Source organism: Melanerpes formicivorus, unplaced genomic scaffold, assembly GCF_026170545.1.
Source record: "Melanerpes formicivorus ecotype bairdi unplaced genomic scaffold, bMelFor1.0.p_v2 SCAF_21, whole genome shotgun sequence".
Lineage (NCBI taxonomy): Eukaryota > Metazoa > Chordata > Aves > Piciformes > Picidae > Melanerpes > Melanerpes formicivorus.
In genome coordinates, this window is record NW_027142373.1 from 12,187,504 (window position 1) to 12,210,449 (window position 22,946).

General features: G+C 50.0%; 1 protein-coding gene across 2 annotated transcripts; it reads left to right on the forward strand.

Annotated features, from left to right (window-relative positions):
* Positions 1-6,504: 6,504 nt before the first annotated feature.
* Positions 6,505-22,890, forward strand: DHRS7C (dehydrogenase/reductase 7C). 2 transcript variants are annotated; one of them, XM_068151622.1, is made up of 7 exons: positions 6,523-7,154; positions 7,603-7,758; positions 16,356-16,468; positions 17,022-17,232; positions 18,403-18,495; positions 21,142-21,297; positions 22,562-22,890. In XM_068151622.1, the coding sequence occupies exons 2-7, from the start codon at positions 7,605-7,607 to the stop codon at positions 22,768-22,770; spliced, it is 936 nt and encodes a 311-aa protein (XP_068007723.1). In that variant the 5' UTR covers positions 6,523-7,154; positions 7,603-7,604; the 3' UTR covers positions 22,771-22,890. The 2 variants fall into 2 exon arrangements, with proteins under 2 accessions (XP_068007724.1, XP_068007723.1); XM_068151623.1 differs by lacking the exon at positions 21,142-21,297 and having other exon boundaries at positions 6,505-7,154.
* The last annotated feature ends 56 nt before the right edge of the window (positions 22,891-22,946 follow it).

Consider the following 22,946-nt stretch of genomic DNA (forward strand, 5'->3'; position numbering starts at 1 on the left):
GCTGGCTCCCCGGCACCGCAGTGGTGCTCTGGGGTCGTGCTCAGCATCTGGTTGTGGCTGTGTGCTCCAGGTGGAGCCCCAGCCCCAGAGCAGAGAGGAGGGCAGAATCCGCAGAGGGGGGCCAAAAGCAGCTAAAGAAGAGCTGGGGATGGGTGGCTCAGGCTGGTGACCCAGCCCCCTCTGCCCTGAGGCCAATCTGCCCCATGCCTGCTCCGTGCCCGTTCTGCCCCGTGCCAGCTCCGTGCTCACTGCCTGCGCTCCCCATGCCCGCCCCGTGCCCACACCTCGGCCGGAGCGGAACAGCTTTGCAGCAGCGATGTGCCCGGGGCGGCTCTGCAGCCTCCTACTGGCTGTGTTCCTCGGGCTTCTGCCCTCTGCACAACCTGCTGCAGCATGGGCTGCTGGCATGGCATTGCATCGGGCCGTGGGTTAAGGCTGATGCCTTTAAGTCCCATGGAGCACAAGCTTCCCGAGGCTGGCTGGGTGCAGGGAGTGGGCAGGACATTGTGATCTTTGGGTATTTCATGCCCATACTTCTGCTCTCTTACTCTATTGAAGCTGGCAGCAAGGCCAGCTCTTTTCCTCTCCCCTCTCTCTTCTCCTGGGGAGGCTCTCTTGGCTGCTGCTGTTGTTACTGCTCAGCCAGGGCTCAGGCCTGGGGGAGTTGTGCAGCCCTGATGGGCCTCAGGGAGGGAGGAAAAGGAGGGGGCAGTTTGGGCCCCGCCAGCCTGAACTGGCCTGGCACTGGGGGGAAGAAAGAGCACTGGGGCTTTGGTCTGATTTGATGGAGGTTTCTCAGAAGGCTTTGGCCTGATGGGGTTCTGTGCTAAGCCCAGAGGATGGATTTGTGTATTTCAGCTGCTTTTGCACTGCTTTGCCCTGGAGTTTGTAGTCCTTAATAGCACTTTCCATTCAATCTGCCAATCAGAGTCTGTATTTGTATCCAGCCCAGTTCTGTGTGGAGTCTTCTTTAAGTACTTTGGGAGCAGTTTTAGAGTGTCTTCCTCCACGACTTAAAGTGCTCCTTAAGCAAGGAGGATCAGGGTCTGCAGTTCCCTGCCAGTCCTTCCAAATCACCTCTTGCCCTGCTAATTCTCTCAGGCACTTGGTAGCTTTTTCCATGATGTTAGGAAGAAATTCTTCCCTGTGAGGGTGGTGAGACACTGGCACAGGCTGCCCAGGGAGGTGGTGGAAGCCTCCTGCCTGGAGGTTTTTGCAGCCAGGCTGGATGTGGCTGTGAGCAAGCTGCTGTAGTGTGAGGTGTCCCTGTGAGGGGGCTGGCAGGGGCTCCATGGGCAGCTGTCCCTGCAGAGCAGCTGGCTCTGGGCTGCAGGAATCAGGCAGTGGGGTTCACATCACCCACAAGCCCCAGCAGATCTTGGATGTCAATGGAGATGGAGCCAGAATCCATTTGCTGGAGCAGAGGAGCTGGGTTGGGCCCAGCCCCCTGCATCCCATGGGAGCAGCTTTCCAGCACCTGCTGGGCTCAGGGATGGAGCCTGGCAGTGCCAGGGCCTGCTTGGTGCTGCCAGCAGAGGGTTGCACTGGGTGAGCCTTAGCTCCCTTCCAGCTCACACAGTCTCTGCTTCATCCTGGCTGCCCTAAGCATGTCTGGGGGAAGCCTTCAGGAAGGCCAAACCCATGAGGGGTGACTGCCTGTGGCTTTGGACATTGCAGGGGACAGTCCCAAAGGCCTTGCTGATGGCCAGGCAGACACGTGCCCAGCCTTCCCCTCCCCAGCAGGTAGCTGTCCTGCTGACAGGAGCCCAGCAGCTCCAGAGCCTGCTTGGTGCTGCTGGCAGAGGGTTGCACTGGGTGACCCTTAGCTCCCTTCCAGCCCCCACCAAGTGCCACGTCTAATCCCCTCTTGAACACTTCCAGGGATGGTGACTCCACCACCTCCCTGGGCAGCACATTCCAATGGCAATCAGTCTCTCTATGAAGAATTTCTTCCTAACATCCAGTCTGAGCCTCCCCTGGCATAGTTTGAGACTGTGTCCTCTTGTTCTGGTGCTGGTTGCTAGAGAGAAGAGACCAACCCCTTCCTGGCTACAACCTCCCTACAGGTAGTTGTAGAGGGCAATGAGGTCTCCCCTGAGCCTCCTCTTCTCCAGGCTAAGCAACCCCAGCTCCCTCAGCCTCTCCTCACAGGGCTGTGCTCCAGACCCCTCCCCAGCTTTTTTGCCCTTCTCTGGACACTTTCCAGCAGCTCAACATCTTTCCTAACCTGAGGAGCCCAGAACTGGACACAAGACTCAAGGTGTGGCCTAACCAGTGCTGAGTACAGGGCAGAATGAGCTCCCTGCTCCTGCTGGCCACACTGTTCCTGATGCAGGCCAGGATGCCATTGGTGTTCTTGCCCCCCTGTGCACACTGCTGGCTCCTGTTCAGCTACTGTCAACCAGTATCCCAGGTCCCTTTCTGCCTGGCTGCTCTCCAGCCATTTCCAACCCCAGTGCTTCAAGAGGTTGTTGTGGCCAATGTATAGAACCCGGCACTTAGATGTGTTAAATTTTGCAGCTCCTTCATAAATGAAGATTGTGTGGTTACCTCTGGTTCTGCCTCCACCCTCTGATGGCTTTACTTGAGAAGGACTCTCTCCTGGATCTTTGTCTTGCTTAAGCACCTCTGGTTCTGACTTCTTACCCTGTGATGTCCCTTCTGGAGAAGGACACTGCTCTGGATCATCCTTCACCAGGGTGCTCTGACTTTATTAGGTATTTCATGTTGGTACAGACTGAGGGAGAATGGCTGTGGGAGCTGCAATTGTAGCTGTGGTGCTTATTGTTGGAGTAGAGGCAGTGCCAGATACAAAGGGCCACATGCTGCAGGATTTGGGGGAGCTGCATACACCTGCACCTGCAATGATATTGAATTTGCCATCACACACTCAGGAAAAGTAATGGTAAATTCAATTACAACATTAAAACCATATTGTGATTGTAATGACCAGATCCAAAATCCTCCAGATCTAGCCAAGTCAGCTGGGCTAGGAAGAGAGAATGGCACCAAGAAACCCGAACGTGTCATTAGGAACAGCAGCCACGCGGTGGCGCCCGAGGTCCACAAGGATGCTGGCTGCCGGCTTTATCGCAGCGTGGCCCAGTGCCAAGCACCACGGCATGGACCAGTGGCAGCCATCAGAACATGAGCCAGTGCCAAGCACCACGGCATGGGCTAGTGGCAACCATCACAGCATGGACCAGTGCCAAGCACCACGGCATGGACCAGTGGCAGCCATCAGAACATGAGCCAGTGCCAGCCACCACGGCATGGGCTAGTGGCAACCATCACAGCATGGACCAGTGCCAAGCACCACGGCATGGACCAGTGGCAGCCATCAGAACATGAGCCAGTGCCAACCACCACGGCATGGACCAGTGCCAGGCACCACGGCATGGACTAGTGCCAAGCACCATGGCATGGTCCAGTGGCAGCCATCAGAACATGAGCCAGTGCCAACCACCACGGCATGGGCCAGTGGCAGCCATCAGAACATGAGCCAGTGCCAACCACCACGGCATGGGCCAGTGGCAGCCATCACAGCATGGACCAGTGGCAACCACCACAGCATGGACCAGTGCCAAGCACCATGGCATGGACCAGTGGCAACCACCACAGCCTGGACCAGTGCCAAGCACCATGGCATGGACCAGTGGCAACCACCACGGCATGGACCAGTGCCAAGCACCATGGCATGGACCAGTGGCAACCACCACAGCCTGGACCAGTGCCAAGCACCATGGCATGGACCAGTGGCAATCACCACAGCATGGACCAGTGCCAAGCACCATGGCATGGACCAGTGGCAATCACCACAGCATGGACCAGTGCCAAGCACCATGGCATGGACCAGTGGCAACCACCACGGCATGGACCAGTGCCAAGCACCATGGCATGGACCAGTGGCAACCACCACAGCCTGGACCAGTGCCAAGCACCATGGCATGGACCAGTGGCAATCACCACAGCATGGACCAGTGCCAAGCACCATGGCATGGACCAGTGGCAATCACCACAGCATGGACCAGTGCCAAGCACCATGGCATGGACCAGTGGCAATCACCACAGCATGGACCAGTGCCAGGCACCACGGCATGGGCCAGTGCCAAGCACCATGGCATGGACCAGTGGCAATCACCACAGCATGGACCAGTGCCTAGGACCATGGCATGGACCAGTGGCAACCACCACAGCATGGACCAGTGCCAAGCACCATGGCATGGACCAGTGGCAATCACCACAGCATGGACCAGTGCCAAGCACCATGGCATGGACCAGTGGCAATCACCACAGCATGGACCAGTGCCAAGCACCATGGCATGGACCAGTGGCAATCACCACAGCATGGACCAGTGCCAAGCACCATGGCATGGACCAGTGGCAACCACCACAGCCTGGACCAGTGCCAAGCACCATGGCATGGACCAGTGGCAACCACCACGGCATGGACCAGTGCCAAGCACCATGGCATGGACCAGTGGCAACCACCACAGCCTGGACCAGTGCCAAGCACCATGGCATGGACCAGTGGCAATCACCACAGCATGGACCAGTGCCAAGCACCATGGCATGGACCAGTGGCAACCACCACAGCATGGACCAGAGCCAAGCACCATGGCATGGACCAGTGGCAATCACCACAGCATGGACCAGAGCCAAGCACCATGGCATGGACCAGTGGCAATCACCACAGCATGGACCAGAGCCAAGCACCATGGCATGGACCAGTGGCAATCACCACAGCATGGACCAATGCCAGGCACCACGGCATGGACCAGTGCCAAGCACCACAGCATGGGCCAGTGGCAACCATCAGAGGAAAGAGCTGCTGTCACCCAGTGCCCGGAGCTGATACACTGCAAATAAATGCTAACCACAGGCAAACGAATGCTGGTCACAAGTGAGCACCAGCACAGTGCCTATGGCAGGTAAGGCAATGTTATGCCCCTTAACGTGGGAGCAAGATCCAAGCCTGCCCCCAGCAGTGGCATGATGTGAGTGCTTTGGTTTAGTTTCTAACCCTCTCAGCAGGAAAAACCTGATACTTCCTCAGCTGAGTGAGCCAGAATTCAAACCTCTGGGACATCTGTCAGAGCTCTGGTTGAGACTCACCTGGGATATCAGAGAAATCTGTCATGGGTTGAGGCTGGATTGGTCCCTGGTCAGAGGAAGCCCTGTCATGTGAGGGAAGGCTGAGAGAGCTGAGTTGGTTCAGCCTTGAGAAGAGAAGGCTTAGGGGAGACCTCGTAACCTTGTACAAGTACATAGTGGGTGGCTATCAAGAGCAGGGAGACTCCCTTTTCACCAAGAGTCCCATGGGAAAGAGAAGGGGCAATGGGCACAAGCTCCTACTGGGGAGACTTGGACTGGAGGCCAGAAAGAAAAGAATTCCACAATTCAAACTATTAGAGATTGGAATAAACTCCCAAGGGAGGTGATGGATTCCCATACATTAGACAGCTTCAGGGCCCAGCTTGCCAGGGTGCTGGGGCAGCTCATTTCAACTCTGTTCTTACCATGAAAAGTTGGACTGGATGATCTTTGAGGTCCCTTCCAACCTGGCAGTCTATGAATCTATGAATCTGTGAATAACAAATGTGCTCCATTAACCCTTCTCCCTTCCCAGAAGGGGCAGGGAGAGGGAATAAGATAAAGAAAGAGATTTATGGGTTGAAATACACACAAAAATGATTCAATACATAAACCATATGCACAAAACCAGGATAGAATTGTCCTGAGGAGGAGGATGTCACTACTGATGCCTATGGGATGGGATGGGATGGGATGGGAAGGGATGGGATGGGATGGGATGGCCTACATAGCACCAGGTTTGCTGGTGTCAGAAGCGATACACATTTCTCAAAGGTGGAAGAAGGTCTTTGCTCAGAAGCTTACAAGATGCACTGATAGAGCTTTAAACTTGACTTGAAAAGGTAAGAGAATAGTATCAGGCTTGCCCGTGACAAGGTGAGGGATGGCACACCATAGAGGAATGGAATGCTAGCAAGGGCCCTGAGCCTGTAAAGTCATTTGAAAACCAAGGGCAAGAAATTAGAACCATAGAATTGTCAGGGTTGGAAGGGAACTCGAGGATCAGCCAGTTCCAACCCCCCTGCCATGGGCAGGGACACCTCACACTGCAGCAGGTTGCTCACAGCCACATCCAGCCTGGCTGCAAACACCTCCAGGCAGGAGGCTTCCACCACCTCCCTGGGCAACCTCATGGTGAAGAATTTCTTCCTAACATCCAATCTGAATCTCCCCACTTCTAGTTTTGCTCCATTCTCCCCAGTCCTATCACTCCCTGACACCCTCCAAAGTCCCTCCCCAGCTTTCTTGGAGCCCCCTTCAGATACTGGAAGGCTGCAATTAGGTCTCCTCAGAGCCTTCTCTTCTCCAGACTGAACAAGCCTAACTAGGATAGGATAGGATAGGATAGGATAGGATAGGATAGGATAGGATAGGATAGGATAGGATAGGATAGGATAAGATAAGATAGGATAGGATAGACTAGACTAGACTAGACTAGACTAGACTAGAATAGAATAGAATTAACCAGGTTGGAAGAGACCTTTGATATCATCCAGTCCAACCCATCACCAACTCTCTCAGTCTGTCCTCATATCAGAGCAGCTCCAGCCCTCTGCTCATCCTCGTGGCCCTTCTCTGGACACTTTCCATCCATTCAGCTCTGGGTGATGTCCTAGGTACTGGAATCAGTTCCAAGGGCTCCTCCATGCAGCCCATGAGCTGAAAGAATTCCACACTAAGGTCTCCTCGGAGTCACCATCTCTCCAAGCTGAGCAGCCCCAACTCTCTCAGTCTCTCTCCAGAGGAGAGACAACAACTGCAACTGAAAGCAAGGCAGAAAGGCAGAACTGAATTGATTATATACTGAGCTCTTTTACAGGTCTGTGCAGCCAGTTGGACTAGATAGGTCAGGCATGCAAGTCACACTGGAGATGCTATATTTACTTTGACAGTCTCTCTGTCACATGGCTATACATAGCCATCCTCAGTCAGGACAAGCAGCCTCAACAAATGCAATGCTCTATGAAGCTGCTCAAGGACTTGAACTAAACCTGTAACACAAAACATTCACCCAAACCCATAAGAATGTTTTACCTGTTCCTGGAACCTTCGTGGTCATAGTAAGTGATTCTACTTTCTCTGTCTTTTAGAGCACAAAGCACTTTTGTGTCTTCTCTGAAATTGGAATGAAAAGCTTTTCATCTGTCTTTGTGTAATTAACCACACAATTAAAGGTCCTGTGTCCTGTTCAGCCTATGTTTTGCTTCAAGAGACTCTTTGTGCTGAAATTCTGTTATGTTCCTGCCAACACAGAGGCATCCTGGATAGAAGGGATCCAGATTTTGTTAGCATGCATCGACGAGGAAAAGAGAAAACCAAACACTTTGACCCTCTCTAATAGGAAGCCATCAATTGCAAAGCAAGATTCTCACTGCTGCCTGCCTGGAGCATGCTGATTGCTGGACTCTCTCTGGATGAAAGCATTGCTTTTAGATAAGGATGAGCTGCAAATGAATGAATGCATATAATGATTCCTGTTGCTTTCACCTGGTCTCTTGTTCCTTGCAGAGATGGGTGTCCTTGCTGTGCTTGCTCTTCCATTGCTCCTCTTAGGGCTCAGTGGGATCGTGTATATTTACCAGACAGTCAGATGGCTACTGGCCAAGCCAGCTGCACAAAACAAGGTGGTGGTGATCACAGATGCCATCTCTGGACTGGGCAAGGGTGAGTTGTCCTATTTCTTATCTGTGTCAGAAAGCAGAAATAGCCAGGGGACTTCCCTCTGAGTAACCAAATGTGCAGACACTACTTTCATTATATTCATAGAGTGCCTGGGTGAATCAGAAGGTAAGATACCTTTTAAAGCAAATCCTATGATCTTTAACTGTGCATATTGTTGTGTTTACTGCAGCCCCAGGAACTGCTGCTGAATTTTCAGGAAGTGCAGCACCTTGTATCTATTTGATTCACTCAAGTGAAAGCTTTTGCAAGCACCTCCAGAGTGCTATTTTTAGCACGTTGCTACTGTGAGATCTTATTACATGGTGTGGTCCCTGCAGGGTAGCAGCAGCTCAGGGTAAACAGGTGTCCCCTTAATCTCTGCGTGTTGCTTTTCAGCTCTTAAAGAGTTCAAGGTTTTCTGCTCCCCCTAAACAGCAGTCCTCATATCTCTGTCTCCTTTGTCACCCATGTTGCTCCTCTTGACATCCTTCAGAGGGAGCCTTGGCTGAGACACCTGAAGGCTGTGAGGCCATTCAGTGAGGCTTGGACAGACTGAGAGCTGGGCACAGAGGAACCTAATGAGGTTCAACAAGGACAAGTGCAGAGTCCTGCATCTGGGGTGGAAGAATGAACTGCAGCAGTAGAGGCTGGGAGGGGATCTGCTGGACAGCAGCCCTGTGGAGAGGGACCTGGGAGTCCTGGTAGACAAGTTCTGCATGGGACAGCAATGTGCCCTGGTGGCCAAGAAGGCAAATGGGATCCTGGGGGGCATTAAGAGTGTGGCCAGCAGATCCAGGGAGGTTCTCCTCCCCCTCTCCCCTGCCCTGCTGAGACCACACCTGGAATATTGCATCCAGTTTTTGGCTCCCCAGTTCAGGAGGGACAGGGATCTGCTGGAGAGAGTCCAAGGGAGGGCTCCAAGGATGCTGAAGGGACTGCAGCACTGCCTGGTGAGGAGAGGCTGAGAGCCCTGGGGCTGTTTAGTCTGGAGAGGAGAAGCCTGAGAGGGATCTGATCAATGTCTCTCAAGAGCTGAGGGCTGGGGGTCAGGAGGCAGGGGCCAGGTCTGCTCAGCTGCACCCTGGCATAGGCCAAGGGGCAATGGATGGAAACTCCAGCACTGGAGGCTCCACCTCAGCATGAGGAGGAACTTCTTCCCTGTGAGGGTCCCAGAGCACTGGAGCTGGCTGCCCGGAGAGGTTGTGGAGTCTCCTTCCCTGGAGCCTTCCCAGCCCTGTCTGGATGTGTTCCTGTGTGACCTGTGCTGTATTCCATGGTCCTGCTCTGGCAGGGGGCTTGGACTTGAGTCTCTCCAGAGGTCACTTTCAACCCATAGCATCCTGTGAGCCTGGGATCCCTCCACTGGCATATTGGTTTTAATTAATTAATGTTTTATTAAATCTCATGCTTAAAGAGGACCATTGTGCTGCACCATCACTTCTGCATGGCACTGTCACTTTCCATTGGAATTTATCAGCCACATCTACATTACTGCATTTAATGCTTCCCCCCCCCCCCCATATATGTATACATACATACATACACACACATATTCTTTTGAAATTAATGAATTTTGAAGTACAGATTTGTGGTGGGTGGAAGGGCAAGGCCAAGAAGCCTCCTCCCTTCCCCCTTGTAAAGTAAAAGGGAAAAAAAAATTGAAGGGAAAAGAAAAAGAAACTCGCAAGCTGAATTAGCAAAGCAGTGGAGCTATATTTACAAAGCGATGTAGGGTTTGCAGGGGATTATTTACAAATTTACAATATCTACAATATATACAAAGATATACAACAGAGTAACACAGAAATGAGAGTGACCCCCCTCTGCAGAGAGGGGGTTCCCCACCTCCGCTCTCCCCTCTCTCCCCCCTTTCCCCAGAGTGGGATAGGAAGAGAAAGGGAAGAGAGGAAAAAAAAGTTAGAAGCAGTTTGTGTTAATTGGAAGGGAGTTAGTATACAGGCCTGGTATCTTGTTTTCAAGGCCGGGGCCTTGGCAGAAAGCCCAGGACAGAAAGCTGTTGCCTGAAGAAGAGGCGGAAGCAAGACTGACTGAGAAGTGCTGGAAATGTCCAGTATAGTCCCAGCTCAGAAGTGCTTCCTCCCACTCATCCAATGAAATTAGTTTAGACTATTCCTTCCGTTTACCAACTTCCGTCCACCATGTTCCCTTTCTTAAGGGGGCAACGTCAACCGGCCACAGTCCACCCCTTCTAAACAATTTCATTGGCTGTTCATACTGTCCATCTAATCCAAAACGATATTTACAGTTCGTGAGTAAAGTTCATAGTCCATTCCGGCTATGCTCAGATGTAGATGATTCAAAAGTCCAAGAAAATCAAAAAATGAGAAAAATGGAAAACAGTTCATTTCCTCGCCGACGAAGCGAAGAAAAGGGAAACAGGGAAATCTCAGGGTCTCTTAGTTGACTCAGGGCTCTCAGGGATCTCAGGGTTCGTGCACCGTAGACTCCTCGTTGATTCTTCCTTTGGACGCGATGTAGCTGTACAACAGTTCAAAGTTAACCTCTTTCAGCTAAAGTTAAATTTCTTTGTGGAATACACTGAATTTCACCATTCTCTTGCATTACCCAATAAGTGTGACCCGGACCTTCAGCTGAAACCACCCCTCGGACAGGTTTAGCCTCTCCTGAGGGTGAAAATACCCAAACAGTTTTACCTAACAGATTCTTTTCTCTAACAACAGGAACTCTATCACCTTCTACTTTCCGTAGCAAATCTGAATGTGCAGGTCCAGCTCGGTTCACTGAACCTCTACTATTTACCAGCCAGGTTGCTTGTGCTAAATGTTTTTCCCAGTTTTTCAAAGATCCACCCCCCATGGCTTTGAGAGTGGTCTTCAACAAACCGTTGTAGCGTTCAATCTTCCCTGAAGCTGGTGCATAGTAGGGAATGTGGAATATCCACTCAATACCGTGCTCTTTTGCCCAGCTCTTTACAAGGTTGTTCTTGAAATGAGTTCCGTTGTCTGACTCAATCCTCTCTGGAGTTCCGTGTCTCCACAGGATCTGTCTCTCCAGACCGAGAATGGTGTTGCGTGCAGTTGCATGTGGAACTGGATAAGTTTCCAACCATCCAGTGTTTGCCTCTACCATAGTAAGCACGTATTGCTTACCAGAACGAGAACGTGGTAGAGTGATGTAGTCAATCTGCCAAGCTTCACCATACTTGTACTTGGACCATCTGTCACCATACCACAAGGGCTTAAGTCGTTTTGCCTGCTTAATAGCAGCACAAATGTCACAGTCATGGATGACTTGGGTGATGGCATCCATGGAAATGTCTATGGATCTGTCACGAGCCCATTGGTATGTTGCATCTCTGCCTTGATGTCCTGACGAATCGTGAGCCCACCGAGCTAAGAATATCTCACCTCGGTGTTTCCAGTCGAGATCAAGATTAGAGTCCATGTCTACTTGAGAAACTCTTGCAGCTAGATCTGCCTGATGGTTGTGTTGCTGTTCCTCAGTAGCTTTGCTCTTAGGAATGTGAGCATTGATGTGTCTCACTTTCACTGGAATTCTCTCGATTCGATCAGCAATGTCCTGCCATAGGTTGGCTGCCCAAATGGGTTTTCCTTTTCTCTGCCAACCACTCTTCTTCCAGTTCTTTAGCCAACCCCATAGAGCATTGGCTACCATCCATGAGTCGGTGTAGAGATAAAGCTTTGGCCATCTCTCACGTTCAGCCACGTCGAGAGCTAGCTGGACAGCTTTTACCTCTGCGAACTGACTGGATTCTCCTTCTCCATCTTTCGCCTCTGCAACTCGGCGTGTTGGACTCCACACTGCAGACTTCCACCTTCGCTTGTTTCCAACAAGACGACAGGAACCGTCTGTGAACAAAGCATATTTCTTTTCATCATCAGAAAGGTCATTGTAAGGAGGAGCTTCCTCAGCACGAGTCACTTTCTCCTCTGGAGGTTTGGCACAGTTGATACCTTCAGGCCAACTTGAGATCACCTCCACTAGACCAGGTCTTTCAAGATTTCCCATTCGAGCTCTCTGTGTTATCAGAGCCATCCACTTAGACCAGGTTGAGTCTGTGGCATGATGTGGTGTGGATCCTTTGCCTTTGAACATCCAATTCAAAACTGGTAATCTGGGAGCTAAGAGAAGTTGTGATTCAGTTCCAATCACTTCAGAAGATGCTTTTACTCCTTCATAGGCAGCTAAAATTTCTTTCTCTGTTGGAGTGTAATTAGCCTCTGAACCTCTGTAACCTCGACTCCAGAAACCAAGAGGTCGTCCACGTGTCTCACCTGGAGCTTTTTGCCACAAGCACCAGGTTGGACCATTGTCACTTGCAGCCGTGTACAAAATGTTCTTAATGTCTGGACCATCTCGGACAGGTCCCAGACCCATTGCTTGAATCACCTCTTGCTTTATCTGGTCAAAGGCTGCTTGTTGTTCAGGTCCCCAGTGGAAATGGTTTCTCTTTCGAGTCACATCATACAGAGGTTTCACAATCTGACTGTATCCAGGAATGTGCAGTCTCCAAAATCCCACTATCCCCAAGAAACGTAGGGTCTCTTGTTTGTTTGTGGGACTTGCCATGGTGGAGACTCTATTTACCACATCCACTGGAATGTGTCGGCGTCCATCCTGCCATCGCACTCCCAGAAACTGAATCTCTGTGGTAGGTCCTTTCACCTTGTCTCGCTTGATGGCAAAACCTGCATTCAGAAGAATGTCAATGATTTTGTTACCTTTCTCGAAGACTTCCTCAGCAGTTTTACCCCAGACGATGATATCATCGATGAACTGGATGTGTTCTGGAGCACATCCTTTCTCCAGAGCATCGTGGATCACTGCATGACAGATGCTTGAGCTGTGGATCCAGCCCATTGGCAATCTGTTGAAAGTGTACTGGATTCCTCTCCAGGTGAAAGCAAACTGAGGCCTGCATTCTTCTGCTATGGGAATAGAGAAAAATGCATTAGCAATGTCTATGGTAGCATACCATTTGGCCTCTTTGGATTCCAGCTCATACTGTAGCTCCATCATGTCTGGTACTGCTGCACTCATAGGTGGTGTTACTTCATTTAGGGCTCGGTAGTCTACTGTCAGACGCCAGTCTCCATTCTGCTTCCGCACAGGCCACACTGGACTGTTGAAAGGTGAATGAGTTTTGCTGACGACTTTCTGACTTTCCAACTGACGAATCAGATTCTGAATGGGCAACAAAGAGTCACGGTTGGTTCTGTATTGTCTGTGGTGCACAGTCTGAGAAGCAACCGGCAATTTAATGTCCTGTATCTTATGTTGTCCCACAACTGCAGATTCATCAGAAAGTTCAGGTCTGGCAGATAGCTTCAATTTTTGTCCATCAATTTCTATTGAAGCTACTCCAAAAGCCCATTTGTAACCTCTAGGGTCTTTGAAACGCCCTTCTCTCAGAAAATCAATTCCCAAAATACAAGGTGCGTCAGGTCCGGTCACAACTGTATGCTTCCTCCATTGTTTACCAGTTAAACTTATATTAACCTCTACCTTACTTAACTCTTGAGATCCACCAGTGACTCCCAGAATAGTTATAGACTCTGATCCCTGATAATTTGATGGTATTATGGTGCACTGAGCTCCTGTGTCAACCAAGGCCCTGTACTTCTGAAATTGTGAAGTGCCAGGCCACTGGATGTACACATCCCAATAGATTCTATTATCTCTGTTATCCCTCTCCTCCCCCTGGCGGGAGGCAGGGCACCCCTAGTTATGGGGAACATGCGCACATGTGCATTGCACATATTGTGCAGGGTTATAACTTTGCATATTATAACTGGAGCCACTGTTGGAGCCATAAGAGTCGTTCTGGGGAACTGTGGAAGTAACAGCTACCCTTCTGGTATTACTACCTCGGGTTCTGCCACTTTGCAATTCCCTCAGTCTCCTGAAAAGATTAGAAGTTGGTTGGCCATCCCAGCGGTTCATGTTCTCACCAAACTGATCACGCAGAGTTATCCAAATAGTTCTACGTGATTGCCTTGGTGGTCTGTTTTGGAATGACCTGTTTTGGAATGACCTGTTTTGGAATGACCTCCTTGGAGGACGTGTATTCCTCACAGATGAGACTTGTATCCACCTGGAGGAAGAATTGAAGCTATCCCTTTGTGCCAATTGGGATATGGAATTTCTAAATTCATCCTTTAACTCTCTCATGCAATTCTCAATTTTTCCAGACAGAGTTTCAATGGCCGAAACCAAAGAACCACGTGTCATGCTATCCTCCAATTGTCTCATTTGATCACTGAACTGGCCAACCGTAGGAGAAGCTCCACCATAACTTCTTGACACAATTCTGCTTGCCAGAATGTTTGCATAATTAGAAGGTGCAAGTTTGATGATCTTTTTAGCAAGACCAATACCCACAGGAATATCATCAGGATTCAGAGTTTCATGTTCACCATAGAGTAGCTCTCTAACAGCAAATTCTCTCAAGCGCTTAATTCCCTCATCTATGGTAGTCCAGGGTTTAGGATTCCATGGAAGATCATCTCGGGAAGGGTATCTCAGGGCAACCGCTATTAAAAGGCGTATCCACAGATTAACCTTACCGAGAGCTTCGCCTAGATGTCTATCTATTCCATTGTCCCTTGAGAGAGTTCCTAACTGAGCTGCTGACTTGTCTCCAACTGTTAGAGCTGAAGCACCTGTATCATAACACCTACTAAGCCAAGCTAGAACTGGCTCCTTATCTGCCCTGGTGAAATCTTTACGGACATTTCTCAATTCCTCCCGGGGTGACGAACAGTCTGTAATATCATCTTCATCTTCATCTCCCTGAATTCTTTGCCCATAAAATCCTGCTGTCATTCTCCTAAGGATCTCTTTAAGCTGAGAACCACCTTTGCCAGCTGCTTTCCTAGCTTCATCTCTATCCTGCTTTGATCTCACTAGGTTAGCTAGATCTTTAAAACAAACCTTCTCTTCCTCCTGAGCAGGATCTTTTAGAGTAGAGGGCCCCTCACCAGGATCAGTCTCCTCCTCTTCTTCTCCATCTTTGCCCTTTCCAGCTCTAGTCTTTAAAGGAGCCACCTTAACTGGAGCTGTGTTTGAATTTACAGCCACCTTAATGGAAGCTGACAGGTCCTGAGATAAATCAGCTGCTGGGGCAGTGACTTCCGGTCCCACTGAGGGATTGGGTGGAAGTGACGTTGCTCCATTAATGGCCGACGGAGAAGAAGAAGGAGAAGGAGTGGGAGAAGGAGTAGGTGCCATGTTGATACCAGCCGATGCCCTTGGCTGCTTGCTAGAATCAGCAAAGTCATTTAGAGCTGCCTTACCAATTAACTTTTTAGCCTTCTTTTTAACTGACACGGGTTCTCCACAGTCCTCGTCACTAGATGACTCTGGGACTGATCGAGAGCCACGGCGTTTTCTTTTTGATCTAGTTTTAATAACAAAACAAGCCCTGGACACCTTTTTCTCCCGACGCCAGGAATACAGAGAATACACATTAGTTATCACCAGCAGCAGAATTATACACATCACATAAATCACCTTTGGATCCCAGGCATCACCTAAAGTTACTGTCTCCTCAGGCGGAATCTTAAAACCCTTTATCTCAATTGGGAGAGTGGTGGAGGTAACATTCCTGTATCTCACTGGCCATAGGAAATTAATACATTTTCCATACCATAATTTAACTCTATACATAACCCACATATAAATTGTCCGCACCAAATATTTGCCCAGGTAATCCAAAATCAAACCCAAACAATACCTGTAAACCAGAGCCCCAAAAATTGAAAAGAACAATCGCTCCACAAACCACAATACCTTCATGTTTGCTAATTCAGCTAGAAAACACTAAATCAATCAAATAATAAATTAAACTAATTATCTGCCGCACGTTGGGTACGCCAATAAAAAAAAAATGTGGTGGGTGGAAGGGTAAGGCCAAGAAGCCTCCTCCCTTCCCCCTTGTAAAGTAAAAGGGAAAAAAAAAATTGAAGGGAAAAGAAAAAGAAACTCGCAAGCTGAATTAGCAAAGCAGTGGAGCTATATTTACAAAGCGATGTAGGGTTTGCAGGGGATTATTTACAAATTTACAATATCTACAATATATACAAAGATATACAACAGAGTAACACAGAAATGAGAGTGCCCCCCTCGGCAGAGAGGGGGTTCCCCACCTCCGCTCTCCCCTCTCTCCCCCCTTTCCCCAGAGTGGGATAGGAAGAGAAAGGGAAGAGAGGAAAAAAAAGTTAGAAGCAGTTTGTGTTAATTGGAAGGGAGTTAGTATACAGGCCTGGTATCTTGTTTTCAAGGCCGGGGCCTTGGCAGAAAGCCCAGGACAGAAAGCTGTTGCCTGAAGAAGAGGCGGAAGCAAGACTGACTGAGAAGTGCTGGAAATGTCCAGTATAGTCCCAGCTCAGAAGTGCTTCCTCCCACTCATCCAATGAAATTAGTTTAGACTATTCCTTCCGTTTACCAACTTCCGTCCACCATGTTCCCTTTCTTAAGGGGGCAACGTCAACCGGCCACAAGATTCAACTTCATTAGCAAAACCCATCACCCCATCTCAGGCACAGTGGACAAACAGCAAATGGTTGTTGTTTCTCCTGAATGCCTTTCTCTCCTAGAATGCTCTCGAGTGTTCCACACCGGAGGAGCAAGGCTGGTGCTGTGTGGCAGGACGTGGGAAAAGCTGGAAGCCCTGTATGATGCTTTAATTAGTGTAGCAGATCCCAGCATGGTGAGTAGTGTGTCACTCAGTTCACAGCTCGTGGTAAACCTCTTCTTTGGGTACACAAGTTGTAACTCCAGTAAGACAAGGTGCAGGGTCTGTTTAGCCTGGAGAAGAGGAGACTGAGGGGGGGATCTCCTCTATGCCTCTCATTACCTAAAGTGGGAGCATCAGGAGGATGTAGCCAGGCTCTTCTCAGTGATGTTCAGTGGCAGAACAAGTGGCAAGGGATCCAAACTGGAACACAGGAGGTCCCCAGGGAGCTGAGGGCTCTGTAGCTTGGAGAGGAGGAGCCTAAGAGGTGACCTCATTCATGTTGATGAAGATGTGTAGGGTGAGTGCCCAGAGGCTGGAGCCAGGCTCTGCTGGGGGATGCCCAATGCCCAGCACAAGGGGCAGTGGTGGAAGCTGAGGCAGAGGAAGTGCCATGGAAACAGGAGGAAGAATTTTTTACCCTGTGGGGCTGACAGAGGCCTGGAGCAGGCTGCCCTGGGGGGTTGTGGAGTCTCCTTCTACATTTCTGTATGACAGAAGGTCTTGCAGTAAGTCTTTTTGTTACTAGACCTATGCACCAAAGCTCATCCTTCTGGATATCTCTGACATAAACTGCATTCGAGATGTAGCTAAAGAAATCTTGAACTGTTATGGCTGTGTGGATATCCTGATCAACAATGCAAGTATGAAGGTGAAAGGAGCAGTGCAGAGCATCTCCTTGGAACTTGATAAAAAGATCATGGATGCCAACTATTTTGGACCTATAACATTAACCAAAGGTATTTAACTTGTTTTCCTGTTTTGCTGTTGCCACTCAAAGCTTGAGATCCAGGTCTTTGGCATTCCAGTGCCTCAGTGACATTCTGGGGTGGATTAGAAGGGCTGTGGTGAGTAGGTCAAGAGAGGCTTCCTCCCCCTCTGTTTGCCCTGGTGAGGCTCCATCTGGAATATTGTTTCCAGTTCTGGGCCCCTCAAGTCAAGAAGGACCTCAAAGAACTTCTTGAAAGCTTCTGGTGCAGAGCCACAAAGACAATTAAGAGAGTGGAAGATCTTCCTCATGTGGAGAGCCTGAGGGAGCTGAGGGCTCTGTAGCTTGGAGAGCCTGAGAGGTGACCTCATTGCTGTTGCTAAAGCTGTGCAGGGGGAGTGCCCAGAGGCTGGAGCCAGGCTCTGCTGGGGGATGCCCAATGCCAGCACAAGGGGCAGTGGTGGAAGCTGAGGCAGAGGAAGTGCCATGGAAACAGTAGGAAAATATCCCTGTGAGGGTGCCAGAGCCCTGGAGCAGGCTGCCCGGGGGGTTGTGGAGTCTCCCTCTCTGGAGATACTCAAACCCCACCTGGATGTGTTCCTGTGTGACCCTGCTCTGGCAGGGGGGTTGGACTGGATGAGCTTTGGAGGTCCCTTCCAGCCCTTAACATTCTCTGATTCTGGGCTCTGTGCTTTGTTCCACATTTTTACCTTGTTTGCTGTAATCAAAACCAACCCTGTGAAAAATCAATGGAGGGGAACTGAGGTGAGGAAGATGCAAAAAACCATAGTGCCTGGATTTGGAAACAGATTGCTCCAGAACCATCCAAGCAGGTGTTTGAAAGGGAGACATTTGTTTAAATGTCTGCTTATTGCCTTTTAGATATATATATGAGAGAGGGTTTCTGTGCTTGCTGCTTTAGCACAATTGTTTTAAGAGCCTTTGAAAGATTACAGGCTGCAGGCAGGCTGACAGTGAAGTGTGACAACACTGCGCCCACACCTTCACATCATCCAAGTGAAGCCCAGAAGAAACTCAGTTTCCAGCTCCTGGCTTTTGTGATGCTTTTGATTGCAGTCATAAGACCTCACCATTAGAGTTGTGCTGTGCCCACTTTAGCTGTCTCTTTGTCTTTTTTTCCTCACTAGATACATGGAACTCTTTCATTTGTTTCCTTCTTCTTCTTTTCTTTTCCCCCCAGCCATTCTTCCCAACATGATCTCACGAAGGACTGGTCAGATTGTTCTCATTAACAGCATCCAAGGAAAAATAGGAATCCCATTTCGTGCAGCCTGTAAGTTTTGTGTGGAGATTTGTGTTTAAAAAGTGGTGTTTGAAGTGGCACTGAGGTTGTTCAGAGTGATCATTTGCATCCTGTTTCAGCAAACTGTGTTTGGCTGAAAAGTTTTCAAAGGTGTGGGACTCAGAAAAAAGTAACAGAAATGATCTCCTTGATGTGCAACTGCTGAGTGCCACAGCCAGGCTGAGGGAGCTGGGGGTGTTCAGCCTGGTGAAGAGGAGGCTCTGGGGAGACCTTAGAGCAGCTGTACCCCACACCTTGAGTCCTGTGTCTAGTTCTGGGCCCCTCAGTTTAGGAAGGAGGTTGACTTGCTGGAACGAGTCCAGAGAAGGGCAACGAAGTTGGTGAGGGGTTTGGAGCACAGCCCTATGAGGAGAGGCTGAGGGAGCTGGGGTTGCTTAGCCTGGAGAAGAGGAGGCTCAGGGGAGACCTCATTGCTGTCTCCAACTACCTAAGGGAGGTTGTAGACAGGCAGAGGTTGGTCCCTTCTCCCAGGCAGCCAGCACCAGAACAAGAGGACATAGTCTCAGGCTGCATCAGGGGAGGTTTAGGCTGGAGGTCAGGAGGAAGTTTTACACAGAGAGAGTGATTGCCCATTGGAATGTGCTGCCCAGGGAGGTGGTGGAGTCACCATCACTGGAGGTGTTCAGGAGGAGACTTGATGGGGAGCTTGGTGCCATGGGTTAGTTGTTTAGGTGGCGTTGGATTGGTTGATGGGTTGGATGCTATGATCTTGAAGGTCTCTTCCAACCTGGTTTAGTTCTATTCTATTCTATTCTATTCTATTCTATTCTATTCTATTCTATTCTATTCTATTCTATTCTATTCTATTCTATTCTATTCTATTCTATTCTATTCTATTCTATCCTATTCTATTCTAAGGGGATACAAGAAGGATGGAGAGAGACTGTTTGCAGAGGCCTGTGGTGACAGGATGAGAGGCAATGGCTTCAAACTAGAGATTTAGATCGGATGCTAGGAAAAAGTTCTGCACCATGAGGTTGGTGGAAGACTGGAACAGGTTGCCCAGGGAGGTGGTTGAGGCTCCTTCCCTGGAGATAATTCAAGCTGAGGCTGAACAGGGCTCTGAGCAACCTCATCTAGTTGGGGATGTCCCTGCTGACTGCAGGGGGGTTGGACTGGATGAGCTTTGGAGGTGCCTCCCAGCCCAGCCCATTCTAGGATTCTGTGATTCTACTTGAAGACAAGAGGTTATCAGATGTCACAGCAAGTATCATTCAGGACACAGCAGCCTTGCAGGTCTAACATCTGCACCAGGTCTATTAGCAGAAACCAGACTGAAGGACTACTCTGGTGAGACACCTGGAGCACTGTGTCCAGTTCTGGAGCCTCCATTACAGGAAGGATCTGGAGGTGCTGGAAGGTGTCCAGAGAAGGGCCATGAGGATGAGCAGAGGGCTGGAGCTGCTCTGCTATGAGGACAGACTGAGAGAGTTGGGGTTGTGCAGTCTGGAGAAGAGAAGGCTCTGAGGAGACCTAATTGTGGCCTTCCAGCATCTGAAGGGAGCTCCAAGAAAGATGGGGAGGGACTTCTAAGGGTGTCAGGGAGGGATAGGACTAGGGGGGATGGAACAAAACTAGAAATGGGGAGATTCAGATTGGATGATAGGAAGAAGTTGTTCCCCATGAGGGTGGTGAGAGCCTGGCACAGGTTGCCCAGGGAGGTGGTGGAAGCCTCCTGCCTGGAGGTTTTTGCAGCCAGGCTGGATGTGGCTGTGAGCAACCTGCTGTAGTGTGAGGTGTCCCTGCCCATGGCAGGGGGGTTGGAAATAAATGATCCTTGAGGTCAGCACAGGAGGCTCCGCCTCAACATGAGGAAGAACTCTACTGTGAAGGTCCCAGAGCACTGGAGCAGGATGCCCAGAGAGGTTGTGGAGTCTCCTTCTCTGGAGACTTCCAAGCCCCATCTGGATGTGTACCTGTGTGACCTGTGCTGGATTCTGTGGTCCTGTCTGGCAGGGTGATTGGATTGGAAGGTCTCCAGAGGTCTCTTCCACTCCTAACATCCTCTGAGCCTGTGATGCTTTGTGATAGGGAGCCTGGAGAAGAAGAGGCTCAGGGGAGACCTTATTGCTGTCTACAACTACCTGAAAGGAGGTTGTAGCCAGGTGGGGGTTGGTCTCTTCTCCCAGGCAACAAGCACCAGAACAAGAGGACAGAATCTCAAGCTGTGCCAGGGGAGGTTCAGGATGGATGTTAGGAAAAAATTCTTCCCAGCATGAATGATTGGCCACTGGAGTGTGCTGCCCAGGGAGGTGTTGGAGTCACCATCCCTGGAGTGTTCGAGAAGACCCTGGATGAGGCCCTTGGTGCCATGCTTTAATTGCTCAGATGGTGTTGGGTGAGAGGTTGGACTGGATGATCTCAAAGGTCTTTTCCAACCTGGTCAATCTTGTGACATTGTGCTTAACTGTGCTCTCCAAGGGATTGTCTTTTGTTTGGTTTAAATTTGTCAGTTGCTAATGAAACAGGGTGAAGATAATTAACTCTTCTTTAGCTGTTGCTAATCACTCTGTGCTCAATTTCCCAAACATTCATGGATCTCTGTCACACATCCATACCCATGCCTTCCTATATCCAATCAAGCACATGTCTTGGTTTTCTTTTCCTTTCGTTTAGATGCTGCTTCTAAGCATGCTGCTGTTGGCTTTTTTGACTGCCTGAGAGCTGAAATGGAAGAATACAACATTTCTGTCAGCACTGTGAGTCCAACCTTCATCTGCTCCTACCATCGCCCACCCCCATCTGCCAACTGGGAGGAATCTATGTGGAAATGTAAGGTTTGATGCAGCAAGAACCTGTCCAGAGAAGGGCCATGAGGATGAGCAGGGGGCTGGAGCTGCTCTGCTATGAGGACTGACTGAGAGAGTTGAGGTTGTGCAGTCTGGAGAAGAGAAGGCTCCAAGGAGTCCTTCTTGTGGCCTTTCAGTATCTGCAGGGGGCTCCAAGAAAGCTGGGGAGGGACTTTTGAGGGTGTCAGGGAGGGACAGGACAGGGGGGAATGGAGCAAAACTAGAAGTGGGTAGATTCAGATTGGCTTTGAGGAAGAAGTTGTTCCTCATGAGGGTGGTGAGAGCCTGGCACAGGTTGCCCAGGGAGGTGGTGGAAGCCTCCTGCCTGGAGGTTTTTGCAGCCAGGCTGGATGTGGCTGTGAGCAACCTGCTGCAGTGTGAGGTGTCCCTGCCCATGGCAGGGGGTTGGGACTGGCTGAGCCTTGAGGTCCCTTCCAGCCCTGACAATTCTGTGATTCTAAGAGGAAGCCTATAGAGCAGTATGGAGGCTTTTCCCAGGGAGGAGAAAGAAATGGAGGGAAAGGAATGGAGACAGCAGAAAGGTTGAACAGGCTACAGGAGCAACAGAAAAGGGAAGGTGGAGAGATCAGATGAGTGTGGTGACAAAAAGGAGGACTGTGGCAAGAGAGGACATTAAGTGAGAAAATGAATACACAGGTGCCTGGGGAAGCTAGGCAGGGGAGACCATGAGAGGCTTCAAGGGAGAGTTCCTCTGTGCTCAATTCACTCCTTCTCCTGAGGACTGTAAGGGATTTTCCTTCAAAGATATCAAAAGTTCTCAGGGACATACTGGTGAGAGGAAGGGAAGGGTGAAGGAACTGCAAGTATGTAAGAATTTAACTCAACTGGCTGCTTACCTGGCTGAGTATCTGCTCATCACCATCCTCTTGGCTGTGTCTGTCACAGGATCACGGGATCACACAGGATGTCAGGGGTTGGAAGGGACCCAAAGAGGTCATCCAGTCCAACCCCCTGCCAGAGCAGGACCATACAACCTAGCTCAGGTCACACAGGATCACATTCAGATGGGCCTTGAAAGTCTCCAGATAAAGAGACTCCACAAGCTCTCTGGGCAGCCTGCTCCAGTGCTCTGTGACCCTTAGGGTAAAGAAGTTCCCCCTGGTGTTGAGGTGGAGCCTCCTGTGCTGCAGCTTACATCCCTTGCTCCTTGTCCTGTCACAAGGAGCAAGTGTCCCCCTGTCCCTCTGTCTGTCTGTAGCTCTCACTGCTCTTTGTTTGGTTTGCAGTCTTTTTCAGGAAGGTTTCCTACGGCGTGCACCCAGTGGAGGTGGCAGAGGAGGTCCTGCGCACAGTAAGCAGGAAGAAGCAGGAGGTGCTGATGGCCAACCCCATCCCCAGGGCAGCAGTTTACATTCGAACCTTCTTCCCTGGGCTCTTCTTTGCCATTGTTGCCTCAGGGATTAGGGATAACCTGAAGGCAAAAGAGGAAAATTAACTTCCTTCAGTTCTTTTCCCCTGCTTCTGATCTGACAAAACAAAGTTTCTGATTCAAATGCCAATGGTTTCTGCTTCTCACTATGGGTACAATAAACCAGGAGGCTCTCTTAAACCTGAACCAGGCAGTGTCTCACTTAGTGACCTACCACATTAGAGGGCTGGAGCACCTCTCCT